Source organism: Cydia pomonella, chromosome 15, assembly GCF_033807575.1.
Source record: "Cydia pomonella isolate Wapato2018A chromosome 15, ilCydPomo1, whole genome shotgun sequence".
In the NCBI taxonomy this organism is placed as follows: Eukaryota; Metazoa; Arthropoda; class Insecta; order Lepidoptera; family Tortricidae; genus Cydia; species Cydia pomonella.
Window position 1 is genome coordinate 13,240,226 of NC_084717.1, and position 22,270 is coordinate 13,262,495.

General features: G+C 35.4%; 3 protein-coding genes across 3 annotated transcripts; 2 read left to right on the top strand and 1 right to left on the bottom strand.

Moving 5' to 3' along the window:
* Window positions 1–844: 844 nt before the first annotated feature.
* On the top strand, window positions 845–5,710 carry LOC133525907 (mitochondrial ribonuclease P catalytic subunit). Its single transcript, XM_061862324.1, has 5 exons — window positions 845–1,298; window positions 1,384–2,185; window positions 2,371–2,757; window positions 3,877–4,066; window positions 5,526–5,710. Exons 1-5 carry the CDS (start codon window positions 1,253–1,255, stop codon window positions 5,682–5,684), a joined length of 1,584 nt encoding a protein of 527 aa, XP_061718308.1. The 5' UTR covers window positions 845–1,252; the 3' UTR covers window positions 5,685–5,710.
* Window positions 5,711–8,028: 2,318 nt separating this feature from the next.
* Window positions 8,029–13,951, top strand: LOC133525910 (uncharacterized). The gene is made up of 6 exons (XM_061862327.1): window positions 8,029–8,245; window positions 8,729–8,960; window positions 9,448–9,595; window positions 10,046–10,157; window positions 10,612–10,794; window positions 13,774–13,951. Exons 1-5 carry the CDS (start codon window positions 8,155–8,157, stop codon window positions 10,788–10,790), a joined length of 762 nt encoding a protein of 253 aa, XP_061718311.1. The 5' UTR covers window positions 8,029–8,154; the 3' UTR covers window positions 10,791–10,794; window positions 13,774–13,951.
* Window positions 13,952–17,997: 4,046 nt separating this feature from the next.
* LOC133525909 (uncharacterized) lies at window positions 17,998–19,874 on the bottom strand. Its single transcript, XM_061862326.1, has 2 exons — window positions 19,687–19,874; window positions 17,998–19,593 (listed from the first exon to the last, which is right to left on the bottom strand). The coding sequence occupies exon 2, from the start codon at window positions 19,502–19,504 to the stop codon at window positions 18,362–18,364; it is 1,143 nt and encodes a 380-aa protein (XP_061718310.1). The 5' UTR covers window positions 19,505–19,593; window positions 19,687–19,874; the 3' UTR covers window positions 17,998–18,361.
* Between the last annotated feature and the right edge of the window lie 2,396 nt (window positions 19,875–22,270).

Below are 22,270 nucleotides of genomic sequence, written 5' to 3' on the forward strand. Positions count from 1 at the left end.
ACTGTAGCCTCGGTTATCACTATCAGTATTGTTATTTACTATGCGTCCGCTGTAAAAGAAAATTAAAGGTACTAAAGGCGCTAATAAGGTCTAATAGTAGTAATAACACTCATACCTATTACATTTTTTATAAAAACAAACACATTTGAAAAAGTAGTCGATAAAGCAGTTAAACATCGATAGATTATTGTAAATAAATAGTCATGTTGTAACATGACATCACTATTTATGTTCGACATAGACAATTTACGCACACACTTGCATTTCATTTTTGGTCACACTTTTGAAGTTTGACAGTCGTTCTATACTATCCTATTTCTATGGGTTATCTACATAACACGAAATATATGGTAGACGCAAATAAGTACCTCAAGGATATATTATCCCTTGTTTATGGTATTATCATTTGATTTAAATAATACCCGATTTCGGGCCTTAGAAGAGTATTTTTCCGTTTCACCAAATATCAGCACATCGTTTACATTATTTGAAATGTAAAAAAAATGGTTCATATGCAAAAATATCAAACTTTTAAAATTTTTTGTCAATTAGAGGTTTATTTAGAGACAAAGAGATGAGCTGATATTCCGTGAAACGGATAACGGCCCGAAATCGGGACAGGCCCGATATCAAGAAGTGTGGATAAGCTATAATGGCTCCTCTACACGATGGCCCTGCGCAGGCCAGTTCTAGGGACGCATTTATGCGTTAGAGGGAGGAAGTGATATTGCTCTCATTCCACCGCATAGCTGCGTCCCTTATATAGACTGGCCTACGCTGAGCCATCGTGTAGAGGAGCCCTAACACACACAATAATTCAACATTGCGGAAGGTGGAGATAAGGAACGAAATCTCCATGTACCAAGAAGTGTCATCAAAAAACTTTAAATAGGTGGCGCTACAATACCTAGAGTACTTGAACAAAAAAATCAAATCATAGACAGCGCAATTCACTCCGTCAATAACGCCTAGGTTCTTAGCTACTCTGGAAAGATTTGGAACTATTATTTATAGCTGACAGCTGGACACTTTTGCAACAGTTCTACCATAAGAGATGCCACTCCTCTTAATTCCACACTCCATATTCAACATGTCATGTCATCTAAAAATTCTTAAAATCTTAACTGTCAATTCAATGTCATAAACATGTGGAGTAAAGCAAAGCAAATTAGTCGAATTTTGATCTAAAATGGTTTTATAAATAGCCAATAACTGCATTAAATAGTATAATTATCTCACAATTAATTTTAGCATGATGTCTACGTTTTTTCGGCGGTCTATTTTAACTCATAAAGCCTGTAAGTCTCTCAACTTTGTTAATTCATTAACGTTCTTTACAATACTTATGTTAGTCTAATATGAATTGGTATAACGGTATTACAGATATTCCTTATGGCCGACAATTCGCAAATAAGGCCAGCTTCTTAGAGGATCAAACCCGTGAAACAGACTACTTTGAAAATTTGAAACAAGCCATACAGAACCACAATCAAAACTGGTCACAAATAAAACAATCTTTATTGAACTCACCAGGAAAATTAAATCATAAAAATGTGGATGCTATTATGTTAAAATTAATGGTGAACAATAAAATACTGGATACAGCCCAGTCTTTTGCTAATTATTTACAAAATGAAGATGCACTTACTCTAGGTTCAACTAATGGCTTATTGGGTCTGTATTATGAAATTGGAAAAGAAAGAAAACTGTCTGATGCAGAGAGAGAATTTATATTGGATACCTATAAGACACTGTATGATAAATACAAGATTTTAGATTACACCACAAGTGAGAAACTGTTACATGCTCTGTGTGTTATTGATGAAACAAAAAAAGCCTTTAGAGTATTGGACGAAATTCATTACAGTGGGGTTCCCAGTCATTCTGCATATAGTACTCTGGTGGCTACGCTATTTAGAATTAACAAGAAAGCTGAAGCATTGGCTCTAATACAAAGAAGTTTAAATGATAAAAGGCCACTACTTTATGTTGCATATGAGCAATGGATTAATTACATAATGAGGAAGTATAAAACAAACAGTACAATTGTTAAGTATTTGGATGAAATTTGCATACATATTGCTAGAAATTGTTTAACATTAGATGCTGCTACATCAAAAAAATTAGCAGAAACATATACATCATTGGGCTGGAATGCCCAGTTTTCAACTATAAGGCGACACAGGTTAGAACAAATTACATAAATATTACATAATATTGTCTGGACTACATTTGTGTTATGACAAAGCATGTGGCAGATTACCTTTGTGTTTGATTACAAATAAAATACTTACACAAATTTTTGCCTGACATGTTATTCATATCCAAACTTATTCACTTTTTTACTTTTCTTCTGTTTCTTTTTTACAGCGGCCTATGTGAGTGCTGCAATGAGACATTAAAATGTTTAAAACTAACATCAGACGAGTTTCAAGAGCTTCAAAATAATGTTAAAGAAAAGCTGATAGTTGGATCCGATTTGTTCCTAAAAACATCCCCAGAAGAACTCCAGAGATTTTTAATCCTTGTTGAAAAGACTGCCCCTTATGATATTGTCCTGGATGCATTAAATATAGCTTTAGCTGTTGGGTCACCAGATAACAGACAAAGAGCTATATTTTTGAAAGCAGTTGTTGAGTATTTTAAAAGGCAAAATAAGAAAATACTTTTATTAGGAAGAAAGCATATGCTGAAATGGCCTAAACAACCTTTTGAGTACTTGAAATATAATACTACTTACTTCTTTACTGATAATTTGTAAGTATATAATTTAGTGGCAGATTTGCAGTCTTGTCCGCCCTAGGCTCCAGGCCCTATAGTAACTTTCTCAGCACCCATCATATAAACAAAATATGGATTGCTGTTTGATCTGAAATAAAGAATTTTTATTTTATTTTATACACCGCCGCCTCTAATGTCTTGCCGCCCTAGATCTGGGCCTACTTTGGCCTTAGAGCAAATCCGCTACTGATATAATTTGTGAGAAAAGTTATAAAGAAGACAGTAATGAATCTGTAATATATAAGATTTGTGTCCACAGTACAGGCTGTGTTTAGTTTGGCGCTTATCGGTTGGTCTGTGTAAGATTGACCGCAAATATATTATAAGAAAAAATACATCTAAATTGTTTTGGACTTAACATTACAAACAAAGATAAAGTATATTCAGCTAGTTTTAAATCATTTATTTGTGTGATGAGCATGGATATTTGTTCTTGAGTCATGGGTGCTTTTGCTTTTGTATGTATTTATACACCGTGATTTTTTATTTCCGTTAATTTCATGTGTGCATCCCTGAGCTTAAAGTAAGTAACTTTCTCAAAGACACCAGTATTCTAATTAACTCCATTTCGGAGATAACCAATAATTAATTTTTATTTTTTAATGCTCTTACGAGCGTGTAGACTTCTCTTAGGGCCTTTTTACATATTGATTAGTGTTTAGTCCGAGTTAATACATTTGCTACTAAGCATACATACTATCTCGGACGATCGATGTTTGAAATGACATTGAGATGTCACAGTTTTCAATTGTTTGGTTGAGTTAAATGTAATGCCGTGTTACAACAACGCTGTATGCAACTTTTTATAAAAATTAAAATAATAGAATAATTATATATATATTTTTTTTAATTAACTAAGCCATTTAGTTTCCTTAAACGTACTTACCGATGCCCCGAAGTTAACGGAATTCAATAAAAACACGGTGTATATTGTATAAATTGGTACCTACAACACAAGCCTTATTGAGCTTACTGTAGGACTTTTATTAAATTTCTGTAATAATGTCCTATATATAATATGTTTATATATATTTCCAAAAATGGACTTTTTTAACTACCCAAATACATCTTATGCAGATTAAATTTGTTTTTCAGATCGCAAGATGACCCATATTTCATCACAGCTGCTATTCTAAGTGGTCCACACACAGATATAGTCTCCAAAGACCTGCTTCGAGGGCATATGTTTAACTTGAAACATGAAAACCTCAGACACATATTCAGAAGGTGGCAGTGGCAGCATCAGTGGATGGTCTTAGGCAGTCAAGGAAAACCACAAATAATAGTACTTTTCATTCCAGCCTAATCTTTTGTAATAATAGTACATTACGATACAAGTGCGAAAAATAGGAAATTCGAAACGAGTGGCGATAAATTAAAACACGACCAAAGGGAGTGTTTTAAATCGACACGAGTTGCGAATTACCTATTCGCACATGTATCGTACAACGTTTTACAGTACATATGGCCCTTTAAATGTTCGACACAGTAACGTATTATGCTACTTTTCGCACTAGTGCGGTAAAGTAGCACCATATGTACTGTAAAATAATTTTATAAGCATACATCATGGAGTGGTTTCGCAGCTGATGTTGCTATATGAAAGCCTAAATACCTATTTCACTATAGTTTTATATAATAATACTAATGTTTTAGAACACAATTGCCATAAAACAGCGCCGTGTAGTGCCATAACGTTCAGCTACCGAAACCGCGGCACAATATTCTATTTATTTAACTGTGAATGTCTGCTACAGTTCTTTTGTTTATGTCAATAAGTAAGAATTAACCCTTTAATAGCAGTTGTACACATAGCCTCCTATGGCCCAGCCGTACAAGAAAGAAGTCCAAAATTTGCTAGTCAAATTTGAGTCTATAGTGTAGGAAAAAGAGTCGATTTTACTTCGTTTGTAAATTAAGCCAAGAAAAACAAACCAATTTCAATTGAAAAATATTTTAATTTAACCCTCCCGCCTACCCTCCTGGCGAAGACTGCGTTGAGGATATGGACTTGTCATTATTTTAAATTTCATCGAACTTAAGAAGTACTATTATAGCTAGGATTGTGAGCTTTACGAGAATAGGGCTAACATTGGCTTAATCTACGGGACAATTATGATATGAGTTACAGGGAGAAAGCGTTATTGTTATCTCGTTCTACCACATAGCTGCCTCCTTTAGACCATTAAGAAATAAGTAAGCATAGAGTGCTCACTCCATACATCAGTTTTCTTACCAAAACGCTTTTTATTCTCGTAGTCGACATCTAGTGTCAAGTAGCGGAATTATTACTACTGCTGAACGAAAAGTCTACTGCTCAACTATTTTCAGCATTTTCAATATTAGGTATAAGTAACCGGATTTACCGAAACTCTATTTTCAATTCCTTCTGTTTGGAATATTAGTTGTAAATTGTTGAGCAATACACTTTTTGTTAGTCGCGACACTCGTGACATCTAGTGTGAAGTAGCGGTATCGACAAATCCGCCCCTTGACGCTAGATGTCGACTACTAAAATAATAAGCGTTTTGTGACTGATATATGGAGTGAGCACTCTATGCACTGAGCCCCCTATTATGAACATTTAGTTAGTGGATATTTCTACATAAGTCGCTATACGGCATTTTTTAAAATATAATTTCAGTAATATTGGTTGCATTATAATTGCGATTCTTAATTTCATTTTTATTTCAAGTATCTAGATCATTATAGAAATTCAAATACCTTATCTTATTATTTTTCAGGTGCCGGTAAAATTCACCCCCTTCGCACAAAAGGCAGATGCAGCTGGCTGGCACTTACCTTATGACAAAGAAGACCCTAGAAGCACTGGACAAGTCAATATGGGACTACCTAATTTAACTAGTTGGCTGTGTCTAAAGTCGAATGTCGTTACTAAATGAAATATACAATATTATTGTTATACACCTTTATGATTATTATTTTTTACTTTTACTCATCCAATATTTACTTTTGCGCTTTCTATTAAGATTATTTTTGGGACATTCCAAATTCATACAGAATTTGTTTATGTTACGAATGGTACCTGCGATAAAGGGCGTTGTTCCGTGTATTGTGTATCCTGTAACTCCCTATACATTTTTTTTTGGGAAAATTATCCCGTCATACCTTTTCTGTTTAGTTACTAACTGCCACTCAAGATGGCGATGTACAGGCAAGTATAAATAGTGAATCACGCTCAAGATTTTTCACGGCCTAATTGTGGGTATACTATCATTAGATAACATTTTACTATTCAGTTTTGCAAATTTCCAATAAGATATTGTGACAGTTTGAATTACAATCCGACTAAGCTAAATTTACAGCGAAGCGTTTGAGATGTCTCTGATTTACACCGATTCGTACCTATACCTAGAAAAAAGTGAGGAGTATCGTTATAAACGTTATTATGCATAATCAATTTTTCGTGTTATAGCTCCATCAAGGTGTTGATGATTCTGCCAATGTCGAGGTTGGATAAGACACGGCTTGCAGAGATAGCTTGGATCAAGCTTGGATCGACTCTAAAGCCCGAACAGAAATATATGATTATTGTCAAGAGGGCGCTGTTATTCTCATGTATAGGGTGACAGTTCAGTTTAATATGAAAAATGTAGTTCTAATGAAATTCCGCAATATGGCGCGTGATCATATATTACTGGTCAGGCTTTAGATGTTACTTGAGCGGACTATAGGGAGCGTGCATGAACTGTAGGAGGCAGCACAGGAGCCGTCAGATTTTTGGCACGAGGCGTAATTGTGATGTTTATTGTTCCGATCATAGAAATAGGATAGTATAGAACGACTGTCAAACTTGGAAAGTGTGACCAAAAATGAAATGCAAGTGTGTGCGTAAATTGTCTATGTGCGAACAAAAATAGTGATGTCATGTTACAACATATTAATAATCTATCGATGTTTAACTGCTTTATCGACTACTTTTTCAAATGTGTTTGAAAAAGTTGAAAATGATAAAGTTGAAGTTGTTTGAAAATGTGTTCGCAAAGAGTTGACTTACCAAAGAAAATTTGAATTTCGCGCCTTTTCCTGCTGACAACTTGGGTTGGATGTGTATACGCTGTGTACAAGTATACGCTGTCTTGTGTTTCCTTGTGTTGGCGGCAAAGCCGTGGAAAAGTGGTTAAAATGTAAATACTGTGTTGGAAAGTGAAGTTTAAATTTATCGCTAAACATGTACACGATCAAAAAAGGTATTATAACAATCGTTATTATTTTAAGTCGGTTATAAAGGTAATATCTTAATGATGTCTTGTGAACAACTAATTCCATACCTACTAATATACCGACAAGTTATCGATACAGTCATATGAACATTTTGTCAAGCCCTAGCGTAAAGTAACAGTTTAGGTTTTTACACAAAATATTCTAAATTGTTGACTAATATGATGAAATATTAACACACAATTGAAGAAAAACTTATAATGAACTGTTATAATTGGTTTTTTACACTTTTTATGCTGTTAATTTGATAAAATATCGTTACGAAAATTTCGCTAGGAATATCATAATTACCTGTGAAATGAGTATTTTCCTGGGTTTTTTGGCCCTGAAACACTACAACCCGGCACACAACATGACACCATCGTTACTAAATTACTTAATGTATAATTTTCTTTTTGATTCGCTTATATTTTTCACGTTAAAAAATACGGCAATATGATTTTGGCCGCCTCGGCCGCCTTCGAACTCAAAATTGGTTACGTTTTCTCATATGTAGTCTGCCTCTTTTGCACTTATGGCTTGTTCATATACGTCATGGCTTCCCTTTCGCACACTTCATCTGTCTGTCAAGCGAAGCGACTGACATGTCTCTGGTTCCGATGTAGCCCACAAGATGGCAGAACCTACTATGCACAAGAAAACACGTGACGTGTAAATGTACATTATGGTTCCGATTCAGGCCACAAGATGGCAGACCCTCCAACATGTACGGTCCCTATCAAGTCCCTATACTAACCAAAAACTAAATCGCATGGTGCCTTTACCTGACATACTTTACTCCTTGGTAGCTATGCAGCGGTGGCAGCATGGTTGCATTTTTATCACTTGTCACTGTGCCTGTCACTTTCGCAATTATATACATGTTAGAACATGACAGGCATGGTTACAGGCGATCAATGCGACCATGTTACAGGTGCAGGATACCATAAAGGGCTTTATATGGTTTGTTTCACACCTTTTTGGTAATTTATACTAAAATTAAATCGCTTTGACAGATTCTTGTTTGACAAAGTAAAACCGCAGCCATCAGGAATACCAAACATTGAGGATTAGTCAAAATTTTTGTTAATTTCTTAGTTTTGGATCTTTAAATTTAAAATTCTTAAGTTTTATATATATATCTGTAAATTTATGGTTAAAATGGCTCCTAAAAATGAGAAGAAACCGAAAAAAGAAACATCGGTGTGTCAGACCTCCAAATGTGATATGTCCCAGGACGCAGGTAGATATTTATTATTTACCTACATGTCACAATGTTTAGAATAGTAGTGGTCGATAATTAACAACCGAGGGAAACGAAGCTCTTATACTTGCGTAGGTATTATTAGATACGGTTATCTAGTCAACAAGGAATCATGTTCCTTGGATTTCACGTTTTCCGTCTGTCGGTTTGTCTGCACGTCAGTCCGCCCTCGAGCGGCAATCTCAGTGACCAAGTTCTAGAAAGTTGTGATTTGCTATGAATAAAAATAAACATTATTTGCATCGACAAACTGGTTCTCTAATAATACCATAGTGTGTGATGTGGGTTCAGAAATGAGCTTTTCGACTAACAGATCCTTCACACTTTTCTCCTTCACTACCTATGTCTTTTATATGACCTTAGGCCCCTTTTGCTAGGCTAATAGACAGCTAAGAGAACAGGTATAGGTAATTAACAAGTTTGGAATAATTACTTCCACCTTCTCTTTAACCAAATACATAGAATGCGCCGCGAGCTGCCCCGGCGGTGTCAGCATAGCCTCAGGGCGAGGAGCCCCGGGCGGAGGAAAGCTGACGGATCGGCAACGTCGCAACATGGAGCGGGTTGAAATGCTCGCGCGACCCAACACGAGGCGGTTGCGGAGTCTCTGGGACGAGAAGTGCGCAATACTGCCACCTGATCGTCGAGACAAGATCAAAAGCGCGCTCGAGGAGGACTATTTTCTTAGTCCAGAGTAAGTTTTATTTCCATGCAAGCACAGAGATCAGAAGACCTTGAAAAATATCCCAAAGTAGAGTAGGTGTATAATTGCCATTTTTCGAAAGCTGCATAATAACAATTTCGAAATACCTACCATAATTTCCGAAATCAATACGCTAGAAAAATTACGTCAATGATGTCCCCTCCTAGTTATATCTAGAGCGTAATTGAGCAATGAGACAGAAAGTGTTTGATTATGTCGCATTACAAAATAATTTATTTATTTAATCATATGACACAAATTTCAAGAGAACCGGAAATAAACCTCATAAGATTTAAATATCAATAGAAAGAACCGTCAGCCACTTGATGACTGTTGTTCAGGTCGATCATACACTAAGCTGCGAAATTATGAATGAATTCATGGATAAATTTGCCATGCACTTTTACGGCTGATGGCACCTAGTCAAAACAATACAAGCTTTAAAAATAAGCTATTTGAATGTTTTTTCCCTTGGCAGGCAAACGGAGCAATACTTCCAAGCCTTGAACCAGCATACGGGCAAGTTCCACGTCCCGGGCGCTGGCACCGTCAGTCGCAAGGAACAGGCGGATAGGGCCAAGGAATTACGGCAGCGGCAGAAGTGGCTCGTCAACTTTAGTGCACAGGTGGACGATTAAATCAGCTTCTCGCCCCGAATTTCTATAAAAATATCGAAAAAAAAAAAACTTATCAATATGACCCTGGACTTGTCTCGACATTAATAATTTATAAACCTACCTACATAATGGCTGTTGCAGGCTACGAAAATATAATCCAAGAATGAAGATAAACGTAGACAACTTAACGCAGATGGCGCTGCAATCGTTTAAAAAAACATGTAATAAGATATCCGCCTCCCTTGCTGCGGCTACCAGCAAGTGGCTACTGCCTCCCTTCATTTTGGCAACACGTTGGCTTACAAGTTGCATTATACCTACCTACCTTATATAGGTACCTAATACCTGAACAAGCCAGTTGCAATGCCTTTGCCTATACCTGAACAACGCTGCATTACGCATGCGGTATAATTTGGCTTTCATAGTAATTGTTAGTAATAAAGCTTTGCGTATTCTCAGGTGGCGTATCGCATTTGCGACTACATCGCGAAGGGCCAGAAAGAGATGCTCGTGTCCAATAGGTTACGGAGCATCGCTGATGTGGTTTTGGAGAGAGTGGCGGACATACTGGGTTAGTTGTAGTAATTTTAGGGGTGAAATACACTAAGGTAGTACTTAGGTTTTAGGTAGGTAGCTTTATGGCATCGAACATCGCTATGTGCGTGCATAGACATTTCTCATTTACACATCGGAGCAGCGTGCTCATTCGCATCAGTGTGATTAAGCGTATGTTGTAATACTTGGATCTTAAACAAGTGACTGTCTTGCAATTGGATGGCAATCCAATTGATCCAATGTCGTAACGTAACGTAATAGAACAGCTAACCTACGAGTATAACCACCTTTTGTTACCTGCGCCGGAGGAACGAACCAACCACTTTTTATTCCCTGTCCAATTTTAATTTCAGGCTCACAGGGAACATTTTTTTTTTCAAATTGAAGTGCAGTATGCTTTTGTTTTGTAGCACAGCCTAAAAGTTATAAAGTATAGAGATTTTTTAAAATTTATACATTATATTATATAGGTGAGCCCAAACCTACACGCACACACCCTGGCCGCCTGGCGCGCTTTATGGTCGCGATATCCGATCGCATCGCCGTCTGGATTGAAAATGCAGTCTATCGCGCCGACGCGATAGAGCCGCCCGAGGAACCCCAGCACGAGCATATGCGGCTGGACCAGGAGCGCCCGGTCATATGTTGATCCGGTGAGTAATAGACGCAAGTTATATCCGACCGTATTATCGTGTAGATAGACAATGTACAGGGTGGGCAAATAAGAGGGATACATTTTGTTTTTAAATTTTAATTATATTAAGTGCAAAATACAAGCTTATGAAATTTAAACAGTTAAAACGGACATAAATTTACTAAGATATCGCCGAAAATGTGCGAAAATATGCTGAATATTGCGATGTAAGGGCTCACATTTGCCTGCTTTTAGTGGTAGACATATGTCAGATATTATGTTCTGCATGTATTTGCCAACCCTGAATAATTTATTTTAAAAACAATACTTAATAATCTTTGAACTTTTTAATAGTTAACATTTTTAAACAAAATGTATACCTACTTCTTATTTTCTCACCCTATGCCGCCGATGCCATATAACCGCCAAACGAACCCCGCGCATGTGCGGCTGGACTAAGAGCACTCGCCAGAGCCATATGTTGATTATCTACTAGATGACAGTCGTATCTGATCGCATCGCCATGTGGAGAGAGAACAGTCCACCTCGCTGACGCATTAGAGCCCCAGCTTTAGCATACGCGGCTATACCAATAAGAGTGCCCGCTTATGTGTTTAACGGATATGGGTAAGTACCTATATACTGGGCCGTAGGTATCCGATGCGCCGATGCGATAGAGCCGCCCAAGGAACCGAAGACTAGGTCTACCGAGAAATACAAAAAACAAAATTTCGTTATATTTGCCCCTCAATCACTTGAATATAAAAGAGTAATAGAGAGGCAGATACTTAACGAAATTTAGGTAGGTACGAATGTCGCGTTGTACTTCTTATCTCAGAAAATCAGAAAGTGACAACAATTAAATTGTTATTATTGTACAACAATAAGCATGTCTGCACATCGGCTTAAGAAATCAAAGGTGAGATTCGGTTTTCTACTATAGTTCGTTTGTTTAGCATTACAAAAAAGGTAAACAATCTTGATATGTATTGTTATTGAAAAACGCTTTTTTTTTTTATCAGTAACTATTAATGTGAAGTAAAAGAATGTACACGATTGATCGTATATGATTTTAAATTGTGATATATTTTGCTGTGAATTATTTTTGACAAGTTTTTTCAATAAAAAGACACGTCAAAATCGCGTACATTCTTTCTAATCATGCTAAAAAAATTACCTATTAAAATTATGCATAGGTTACCTGTGTTTCTAGAATAAAAAAAATATGATAGCCAAACTTGGAGGATTTAACCCCACTGTCGAAAACCTCACCCAATGGTCATATAGACTGACGTTTATATGACATAACATAACGTAACGTATATATAGCCATACATTTGACGTTCCCTCCGCAAAAATGTGCAGACTGTTTTGTACAGAAAATTACAGACAAGGCGTCTCCAGTTGTTAAATCTTCCAAGTAGCCAATGAATAGCCAACAGCGCGAGGCTTCCAAACTGGGTTTGAACCCCTACTTGTCCCATTTAAGTTCCAAAGAACTTTGGTACCATTAAAATATCTTATGAATGCCATTTTAATTACATTGCGTACTATTCAGGCTACAACCAATTCGGCCGACCGATCAAATACCGCAATGTAATGAAACTCGCATGCGAGTTCTCGCACCCTCTAATTGAGCCCTTATGATGTTTACTAGTTGTTCTCCGCTGAAAGAAAATAAACGTTGAAATCGGACTGATCCCATAATGATGTTCTCTTCTGGATTGGAAGGTCAGATGCCAATGGCTTTCGCAAAAATTATGCCTATTCGTTTACGTTACAAATAAAATGCAGTAGCGGCAAATTTTTTATCATAGGTACTGCATTCATTCGAACATTCGTGAAATTTAAATCTATACTTACCTGTTGTATTGATATCTATTTTATGCAAAACTAGGCTAACTGAGTCATTTTGTTAAAAGCGTCATAACTCTCGTTTTATTATTTTATTATGAAGAAGGTAATAAAATTGCAGATAAGGTGACGTAATAATTATGTACAGCCACGGCCACAAACATGTAAACATTTTTTGACCCTACTACATTGAAATAAAGTTTAAACCTTTATACATATTTATAATACTTACCTCATTCTTTTAGTCATTAGGTATACGTAACCGTGCTACGTACCACGTTACATTGTTAGACGTTTAGACGTATTCGCAGTTTTCTAATCTTTCAAGCATGGATAGGTAATAGTCTTAAATATATCATAGTAAGCACCATAAATTAGGGCTATTTTAATATCCGATAAAGTAGGTAATGCGATAAAGTAATAATACCAGGCGCAACAATCAACCAATCCACATCCATGAACTGTAGGGCTAATATGGTCGGCTCTTTATCATTTGTCACCATGCCTGTCACGTTCTAACAAGTATGTTAGTGCGAAAGTGACAGGCATAGTGACAAGTGATAAAAATGCGACCATGATACCGCTGCTGATTGCAGCAGGCATTGGGACTATTGTAGAAAAAGTGAACCGTATAACGGTCTATGGATTGAAGTTTGGGTGGACAATGAGACTGGGTTATATATCACAATTATAAACCATATACTGGGTTTGCACCTGCCATAACAATGTTTTCACTAGTTATCGAGGCAGGCGGTGACTTGCCGCCCACTAGATGTGCCCCTGAAACTGCCGTCGTGAAGACGACCAGGAGCAACACCGGTGTGAGCGGCTCAGGGGTGTCGAGAAGTGTTTGCCGCTATCTACCCAGTGGCTGGTAACAGCCACTGTGCTAACCCGCGTCTTATGCATGTTTCACTACCACCCCTGGAGCATATAGCTCTAACGTCTCCTCTCTGGACGGCTTATTATTGTTTCTGTCGTTACATTTTGGTTGAACTGTAATGTCAGGTAAACATTTTTATCAATAAATAAATAAACGATTTTCATGCGAAAACCTTCCGAAACCGGAACTTCCATCAGAGACTAGAAATTGCTTCAATTATAGTTTTTGTTACTTACACCATTAATTCGTACGTATTTTCAGGCTGAAGATATTGTGTCCGGAAAATCCTGAAGTAGCAATAGCGTCAGTCCACGAAGAATCGGCCATATAAGTACAAGTTATTTTTTCTCAGGACCCGTATTTGGTTGTAAAATTATGTCATTTTATAAGTAAATGTCATGCGTTTTATTTAAATACATAAACCAAACAAAGAGATAAACTTGTATTAATTTATTAACAATTGTATGCTTAATCAGGTTTACTGTTTGCTACTGTCGTCGTAAGGCCATCCTGTATTAAATTTATAGGTACGACTAGTAATCCGACCAAGACATCGTTACTGTAGAACACTCCATATAATACAGATCTTAATGTACTTGACACTGCATTGCATATGAAAAATAGACAGCATACCGATTATACCTAAATCGGTCAAGAGTGAATAGGGCTCTGTCTCACAGTGTCTTTTAAGGCGAAAGTGGAGAGCCCGCGCGAAATCGCCTTTTCATACAAACGTAGTCCTCATTTTCCTCTGTAGGTACTAACATGGTTGAAAATATGTTGATATAATTTGTTGTATTATTAACCACAGCTATGCCCCTATATTTGATTTTTTCGAGATTTTCATTATTAAAGAGTTATGAGCATTTAAAAAATCGTAAGAAATCTGTTTTTTCCTCCTAATTTTTATAATAATAAAAAAAATCGCTGTTTTTTACATTGATGATTCGAAACTAGCCGATTTTAAAATTCCAAAAAGAGGATGTTCTGAATTTGATTGTATATTTGTTTTACTATATGTGTTGTGTTTTGTATCAATGGCGACCAAATTGTTAATTTAGGAAAAAATTATTTGATTTATTTCCTAAGCAGTATTTTACTACTCATGTTTATTTCTGATTACCCAAATAAGTATTATCCGCATCATATATATCACTAAATTATAACTTTATTATTTTTATATACATGCGTAATGTCCATCTTTATCTAAACGTAACAATAACGTCTGAAAAATCAGGTCTTTGATTATAATTATAATGCAATTATTATTTATAATGTATATATATAATATCTTATTGTGTCCGTTGAGACACGGTGAAATAAAAAACCAATTTGTGTTGCTCTGAAAAGAGAGTACATTTTTATTAAGAACAAAGGTACAATGTATGCATGAAATGCATGTTTCATTGGACAAAAACTTAACTATAACTCTTACCTGAAAAGAGAAACAACATTTAAGGCTAATATTCCACGTATATCTTTATATTTTAGTTTATTCTTCATGTAACGTTATTTATTCAACGACTCCCTTGACATTTGACACGTCAAACTATATGTCAGTTCAAACACAAGTGTCACAGATAAAATATACAATGAATGAAGGAGAAGGCTTCATTTACATCTCCCCCTCCCACTCAGAAATATCATATCATGATATTTATACATATTCTATACTACCTAGGTACTTAAAATTATTTTGATATTGGAACAAGTTTAGTTATGTGGAAAAAATTTGACTCCAATTTCCTGTGTCCCGTGTTTACCTTATAAATCGAGTTTGATATTTTTTCTATGATTTTATACGGACCAATTTTTACTTCATCCAGTTTCTTTCTATTTAAGCGATTTCCGTTTTCAACGTATACCAAGTCTCCTACTTTGAGCTCACACATTTTCCTGTTCTTATCATATTGTTGTTTATTGTAATTATGTGATTTTATCGTATTCTCTAATGCAATTTTTCTATCTTCTACTAAATTCTTCCACGTTCCTCCTTGCTTCAATTCTACCGGAAGAATATCTACACTTTGTCCTTCCAGCAAATATTTTGGAGAAAATCCTGTCACTGTATGTTCGGTTTCATTATACCGTTGGGTACATTCGTGAGCAATGGTTGTCCATGCCAACTTATCCTTTCTTTCATTAATTTTACACCTGATTTTATTGACCAGAGTTTGGTTTAATCTCTCGTTTAATCCGTTAGAAAATGGAGCATTTACTGCAGTAAATATAATGGGTATACCTACATGTTCTAAAAAGAGTTTAAATTCTCTTGAGTTTATACCCGGGTACTGATCAGACAGAATCATACCAATTTTACTGCCCTGAGGAACTTTTTGAACCAGCTTTATAAAATCACTAGCATTCTGTGTTTTTGATGTCAAGACAAAGGCATGTCTTGTAAAATGATCTACAAGTAAATGCAAATATGTTTTTGTGGAGCGTGAGCCACCAAATCCACCAATAGTATCTATAGACACTATTTCAAATGGGCATGTAGCAGGACCTAAATGTGACATTAATCCAAATTTATATTTGCCTCTAGATTTATTTTTTATGCAAATTTTACAGTTGTCACAAAACTCTCTGATATGCTTAGATAAATTTTTTGCTACATAAAAAGGTTTGATCTTGCTTTCCATTTGTTTTATGCCTATGTGACAGTAATAATTATGTGTGTTTTCAATTATCTTCTTACAAAAATCCTCAGTTAGAATAATCTTATCTTTTTTTTTAATATTTTTATAGTATACATGATTTTTTAGCTTCAGTTTGTTTCTATTTTGTCTTATATCTTCATTATTATCTTGGTCATTTATTATGTCCTCTAGTTTGATAAAATTAACGATTTTTAAAATTTCATGTTGACTTTCGCCTGGCTCTAATACCGGGTTCCTGCTCAAACAATCTGCCTCTAAGTTGTATTTTCCCGGAGAATAAACTACTTCAAAATTAAATTGTGACAGGTAATATGTCAGGTCTCCTAATTCTTCATCCGGCCTAGCTTTAATATTCATCCTTTCAAGAGGTTTATGGTCAGAGAAAACTGTGAACTTTTTCCCCATAAGCCAATGTTGCCAGTATTTTACTGCTTCCTTTATCGCTAAACATTCAAGGTATATAGCTTTTTTCTTTTTCTGAGTGTCATTTAATTTTCTTGAAAAATATGCGCATGGTTTCTCTTCTGCATTATCCTGCGGTTGTTTCAAGATCGCGCCTATGCCTTGGATTGATGCATCCGTGTAAATGTGTATTGGCAGATCCGGATCAAAGATTGCTAAAATTGGTTTTGAACACAGTAGTTTTTTTATGGTCTCAAAGGATTGTTGGCATTTTCCTGACCATATGAATGTCTGTCCTTTTCTTAATAAATTATGTAAAGGATCTAATATAATCGATATATTTGGAATGTATTTCCCGTAAAAGTTTATCTTACCCAAAAACTGACGAACATTTTTTTGTGTTTTTGGTGTTGGGAAATCTTTAATGGCAATTAAATTATCTTTCAGCGGAGATATAGTATTATTTTGTATCTCGTGGCCTAAATATTTTACCGAATTTTGTGCGAAGTTACATTTTGAGAATTTCAATCTAAACCCTTCCTTGGATATTGCCTCCAACAGCAAAGATAAGTGTTTTATATGGTCTGCAAATGTTTCTGAAAATATTAAAATATCGTCAATGTAATTTACCGCGAAATCCGACAACTCATGTTTCCTTATAATACTGCTCAGTATTCTCTGAAAAATGGCAGGTGAGGTCTTTAAACCGAAAGGGAGACAGGTCCATTGATAGTGCCCTTCTTGCGTAATAAAAGCAGTTTTTTTTCTATCCTCAACCTTCATAGGGATTGACCAAAATGCTGAGTTTATGTCGAGTGTTGAAAAAAATTTACACTTCCCTGTTTTAATCATTAAGTCCTCAATTAGTGGAAACGGTTGTGATTGAGGAACTACAATTTTGTTTAGGTCTCGAAAATCTATACACAACCTTGTTTTTCTCCCATCTTCTTTCTTGTAAGCTAATGTTACTGGAGCGGCAAAAGGACTATAGGACTCCTCAATTAATTTTTTTTGTAATAGCTGTGATACCTGTTGTTCTATTTCCTTCCTATCCTCAATTGTGCACCTATAAGGCCTTTTACTACAATATTTATCTATTTGTAAGTCAATGTGTGCCTCATAATCTTTCACTGTACCTATATCAAACTTGTCTTTTGCGAAAAGTGCTGTATATTTGCTAATCAGTTCATCTATTTCAGATTGCTGCAGCAAAGTCAGATGATTCACTGCAACAACAAAGTTTTCAACCTCTATGTGTTCATTAAAGTTTATTTCATATCTATTTTTTGTTTCATTTTGAGTTTCTTTTACTAAACATACATTTTTATGTTCTAAGCTCATATTTGTTTTTGTTCCTATCTCGGGACTCGATACACAGGGATACATTATAGCATTTCCGGAATTTCTTGTTTTCTCATTATTTTCTTTTCCTAACATCAGTGTATTTTGTGTAATTTCCAAAGTGTCATGTTGAGTGAGGTGAAATTTCCCTATGCAATCTAACCCAATCAAGAAATCATAGTCAAAATTTTCCTCATCTATTACAAACACATTAACATCATGTTCCATATCAAAAATCTTTATCCTTAAAGTCACCATTCCTATAGGTTTTTTAGCGCCATTAATTGTTTTCAAGTTAGCAGTTACACCCTTATTGCTAATAGTGTTATTTTTAATACGTAACAACTTCGAATTAATCAAAGATACATTAGACCCTGAATCGTAAACTCCTAGAAGTTGTAAAGTATTATTTAACAATAGCTTAGTCTTAATTAATGGCGGAAACACTAGTTTTTTGGATCTATTTCATTTAATTCTACCTCTAACTCTGAATGATTAACGCTTCTTATTTGCTCCCGTTTTGGTCCGTCATTATTCTTATTTTTAAACCAACATAAGGATTCGGGATGATACCGGTTTCCTTTATTTTCTTTTTCACAAATTCTGCATGGATGATAGTCCTTTCCATTCTTCTCTTTAGTCTTATTTTCTAAACCCACAGAGTTTTTTTCCCAAATCTTCTTGCTCACCAAGTGCTCTAAACCTCTGAGACTATTAAATAAATCCTCGGTTTCCTTTAGATCTTCTCTGTCTAACCTATCAGCCACAAATATTGGTAAGCCAATAGCAATAAGATCTATCAACGTAGACTTATCCATCCTTTTATTTATCTCTAGCAAAAGCCTTTCTTTTTTTATGGCATATTCAAGTAAAGATCCCTGTCTATATCTAAAAAACATTGCATACCTGACCGGCGACCAACCTTTGTCCGCATAAGTTTCACAAAACATTTTCTTCCATTGCGACCACTCTGAGTCCACTGTAAATTTAATTATCATTGACCTGTACCAGTCCAAACAGGAATCTTCCAAAAACAACCTCAGCGCCTCAATCTTCGGTATATCCTCTTCTATTCCTACACGACGGCACTCAGTCTCAAAAGTAGTTAGCCATTGACTTGCATTCGTCGTTTTATTGGTAAATTTATCTAAAACCATTCTCTCGGTCTGCTTCTTTACGTTCTGATGCTTGAATATATCCCTCTTTTTATCAGCAAAATTTTCCAAAATCTTTGCCAGGGCCTCTTCTGAAATACCCGCAGCTGATGCTTGTAGTTGAGGTCTAACTGTAATCTCTTCTAACAAATATCCTTGAAACTGCATATTTCCGTCTTCATCCATATAAACCTCGAGCTGTTCTGGTGTCATCGATATCCATACTTGTCTCTTATCATGTCTTCTTTGTAACGTGAGTTTTACCTTTTCGTATGCTGGAGTTTTAATAATCATCTCGTGCAATCTTACTGGTTGCAACTTCTCAGGAATCAAAAAAATATTCTTGTCGGCATTCGTAATCGACGTCATGCAGCATACATTTGTTTTCGGATCTTCACCCGCTTTCACAACAAATTCAAACTTAAGTTTTTCCATGGTTGTTCAATAGCCGTAGAAATGTTGTTTTATAATATCTTATTGTGTCCGTTGAGACACGGTGAAATAAAAAACCAATTTGTGTTGCTCTGAAAAGAGAGTACATTTTTATTAAGAACAAAGGTACAATGTATGCATGAAATGCATGTTTCATTGGACAAAAACTTAACTATAACTCTTACCTGAAAAGAGAAACAACATTTAAGGCTAATATTCCACGTATATCTTTATATTTTAGTTTATTTTTCATGTAACGTTATTTATTCAACGACTCCCTTGACATTTGACACGTCAAACTATATGTCAGTTCAAACACAAGTGTCACAGATAAAATATACAATGAATGAAGGAGAAGGCTTCATTTACATATATTTACAAAACGGAACCCTAAAAACATGATCTAATTCAAATAACACTCATAAAGTAGGTATACCGAGAACTGAATGACTAAATAATGAGCGACGCCCACAATGTACCCTGTTATGCTAGAATCTAGATTTACATTGACCTATCATATGTTTATGTCTAGACCTATTGATAGACACATATCGATAAATTCATCAAAAATGGAGCATTTAATTTAAGACCCGTGCGATACCGCGTTTTCATATAAACGTAGTCCTCATGTTCCTTTCTGGATAAGTATTAACATTATTAAAAAATTTTTTACACAATTTGTTGAATATTAACCACAGCTATACTCTAAGTATTTAACATTTTGTATGAAATCTGTTTTTCGCTCCTAATTTTTACAATAATCATAAAATCGAAAAAAGACAAACGGGTATATCTATGGTTAATATACATCAAATTTTGTAAAAATATTTTTCATAATTTGAATATCCAGAGAGGAAAATGGGGGCTACGTTTGTATGAAGAAGCGGCCGTCCGCTTTCCTCTTAAGGGTACATTATAACAACACACATTAACCCAGTGCACGTGGTGCCCATCTTTCTTATATTCTCCTTCTTGACTATTGAATGACAACAAAACTTATTGTATTTCTTTCTCCATAGTTGCCCAGTGTCGTTGGTTGGTCGTCGTTACATCAATACAAATAAAAGTTAAAAAAAAACGTATAAATACTTACGTAAAAATTTGATGTGGGTCAGTACCCCTAGTGTAAATTTGATCGACATCATAACGTGGCGAACGCGTTTGCGTTAAGTTTCATTTTCTATAGGATTTTGAGTTTCCAAAACGTCCCGCTTGGCGCGCTCTTTCTAAATCCAATACAAAATGAGACTAAACGCAAACGCGTACGTCATGTTTCGAAATCCAATTTATTTACACTAGGGGTACTGTACCCCTAGTGTACATTTTATCGACATCATAACGTGACGAACGCGTTTGCGTTAAGTCTCATTTTGTATAGGATTTTGAGTTTCCAAAACGTCCCGCTTGGCGCGCTCTTTCTAAATCCAATACAAAATGAGACTAAACGCAAACGCGTACGTCACGTTTCAAAATCGAATTTATTTACACTAGGGGTACAGATTAGATTTGCACAGGTATTATATTAATTGGTTTTATTAGCCATTAGTCCAAATGTGTACCTACATTTAGAGCACTAATTTCAAGTGGCTAGGACAAAATTATATTTTATTGGTTTATGTAATTATACTACGAGGATACAGACTTCGTAACAACCACAAGTATGTCAACTATTTGTAAAAAAATTGGCCAAGAGCTTGTCGAGCTTCCGTACTTTTGTAGCCAGTATATCATATCATATCATATCATATCATATCTTTATTCATAATAGTTCATATTATGTCACAAAATGATTAGCTAAAAAAAAATTACAAAACATGATTTGTAACATTTTACATAGGTAGTTTCCATTAATATATCATATAAATTGAAAATAATATTACATCTAAGTTTAGGCACAGATTTCGTACTCGATAAACTCGTTAAAGCTGTAAAAAGTGTGCTCGATAAGCCATCTCTTGAGTTGTGTTTTAAAGTTTATTAATGACGGCAGTATTACAAACAAGTACACAACCTCTCAGACTAGACTCTAAACATATTACCAATAGGTATGTATTAGCTACACTTCGATCGCCGTAGGTGCGATTCTTCGACGGACAGACAGTAGACGGACATGGCGGAACTATATAAGTTTCTTGTACGCAGCCGTGTATGACTGTACTTTTCTTTCAACAGGCAACTCATAGAGTAAATTCTAACAAATCTAAACACAATTTGATTGCATTGTTTTAGGTATCACAAAGTCCCTATGGTCACCTTCTGTGACCATCATGCATATGGTACCATAATAATATTGCGTTTTCACCCATCTTACATATAAAAGTGAAGTTTCAGCTCAATTGAATAAGTGGGTCTAATTTAGATTACAAGATTTGACCCACTAGATTGATTAGACCCACTTGCATGTATAAAAAATTGCAAGTTAAATAAAACCTTGTAAAAAAAAAATTTGAAATTGTAGACGTTTACAACCTTTTGTATCATGCCCCCTAGTACAATAGTAATGTCGTATTCCCATTGAATTTCATGGTGATAAAACCATGACTTTAAAAAGGTTTTAATTAGTACTAATGACACTCTGTATTATTTATATATTGTAATAGTATTTTAACCCTTTTCCAGGCATAGTACGATTTATCGACCACATACGCGCCAATAGAATTTCAACCTAAGCCATCCGATTTAAGGTTCAAATTAGATTGCACTTTCGGAAAATGTAACTTGTCTTCAAATGAATCATCAAAGTTGGATTTATTGGAATATATTTGAATT

What these genes read in the sequence shown, in the direction of transcription:
- LOC133525907 (XM_061862324.1), top strand. Translation starts at nt 1,253, where the DNA reads ATGATGTCTACGTTTTTTCGGCGGTCTATTTTAACTCATAAAGCCT. An exon ending in TCAACTATAAGGCGACACAG is followed by an intron (nt 2,186 to 2,370) that starts GTTAGAACAAAT and finishes TCTTTTTTACAG; the next exon opens with CGGCCTATGTGAGTGCTGCA. An exon ending in AAGGAAAACCACAAATAATA is followed by an intron (nt 4,067 to 5,525) that starts GTACTTTTCATT and finishes ATTATTTTTCAG; the next exon opens with GTGCCGGTAAAATTCACCCC.
- LOC133525910 (XM_061862327.1), top strand. Translation starts at nt 8,155, where the DNA reads ATGGTTAAAATGGCTCCTAAAAATGAGAAGAAACCGAAAAAAGAAACA. An exon ending in TGATATGTCCCAGGACGCAG is followed by an intron (nt 8,246 to 8,728) that starts GTAGATATTTAT and finishes CCAAATACATAG; the next exon opens with AATGCGCCGCGAGCTGCCCC. An exon ending in TCGTCAACTTTAGTGCACAG is followed by an intron (nt 9,596 to 10,045) that starts GTGGACGATTAA and finishes GCGTATTCTCAG; the next exon opens with GTGGCGTATCGCATTTGCGA.
- LOC133525909 (XM_061862326.1), bottom strand. Translation starts at nt 19,504, where the DNA reads ATGGAAAAACTTAAGTTTGAATTTGTTGTGAAAGCGGGTGAAGATCCG.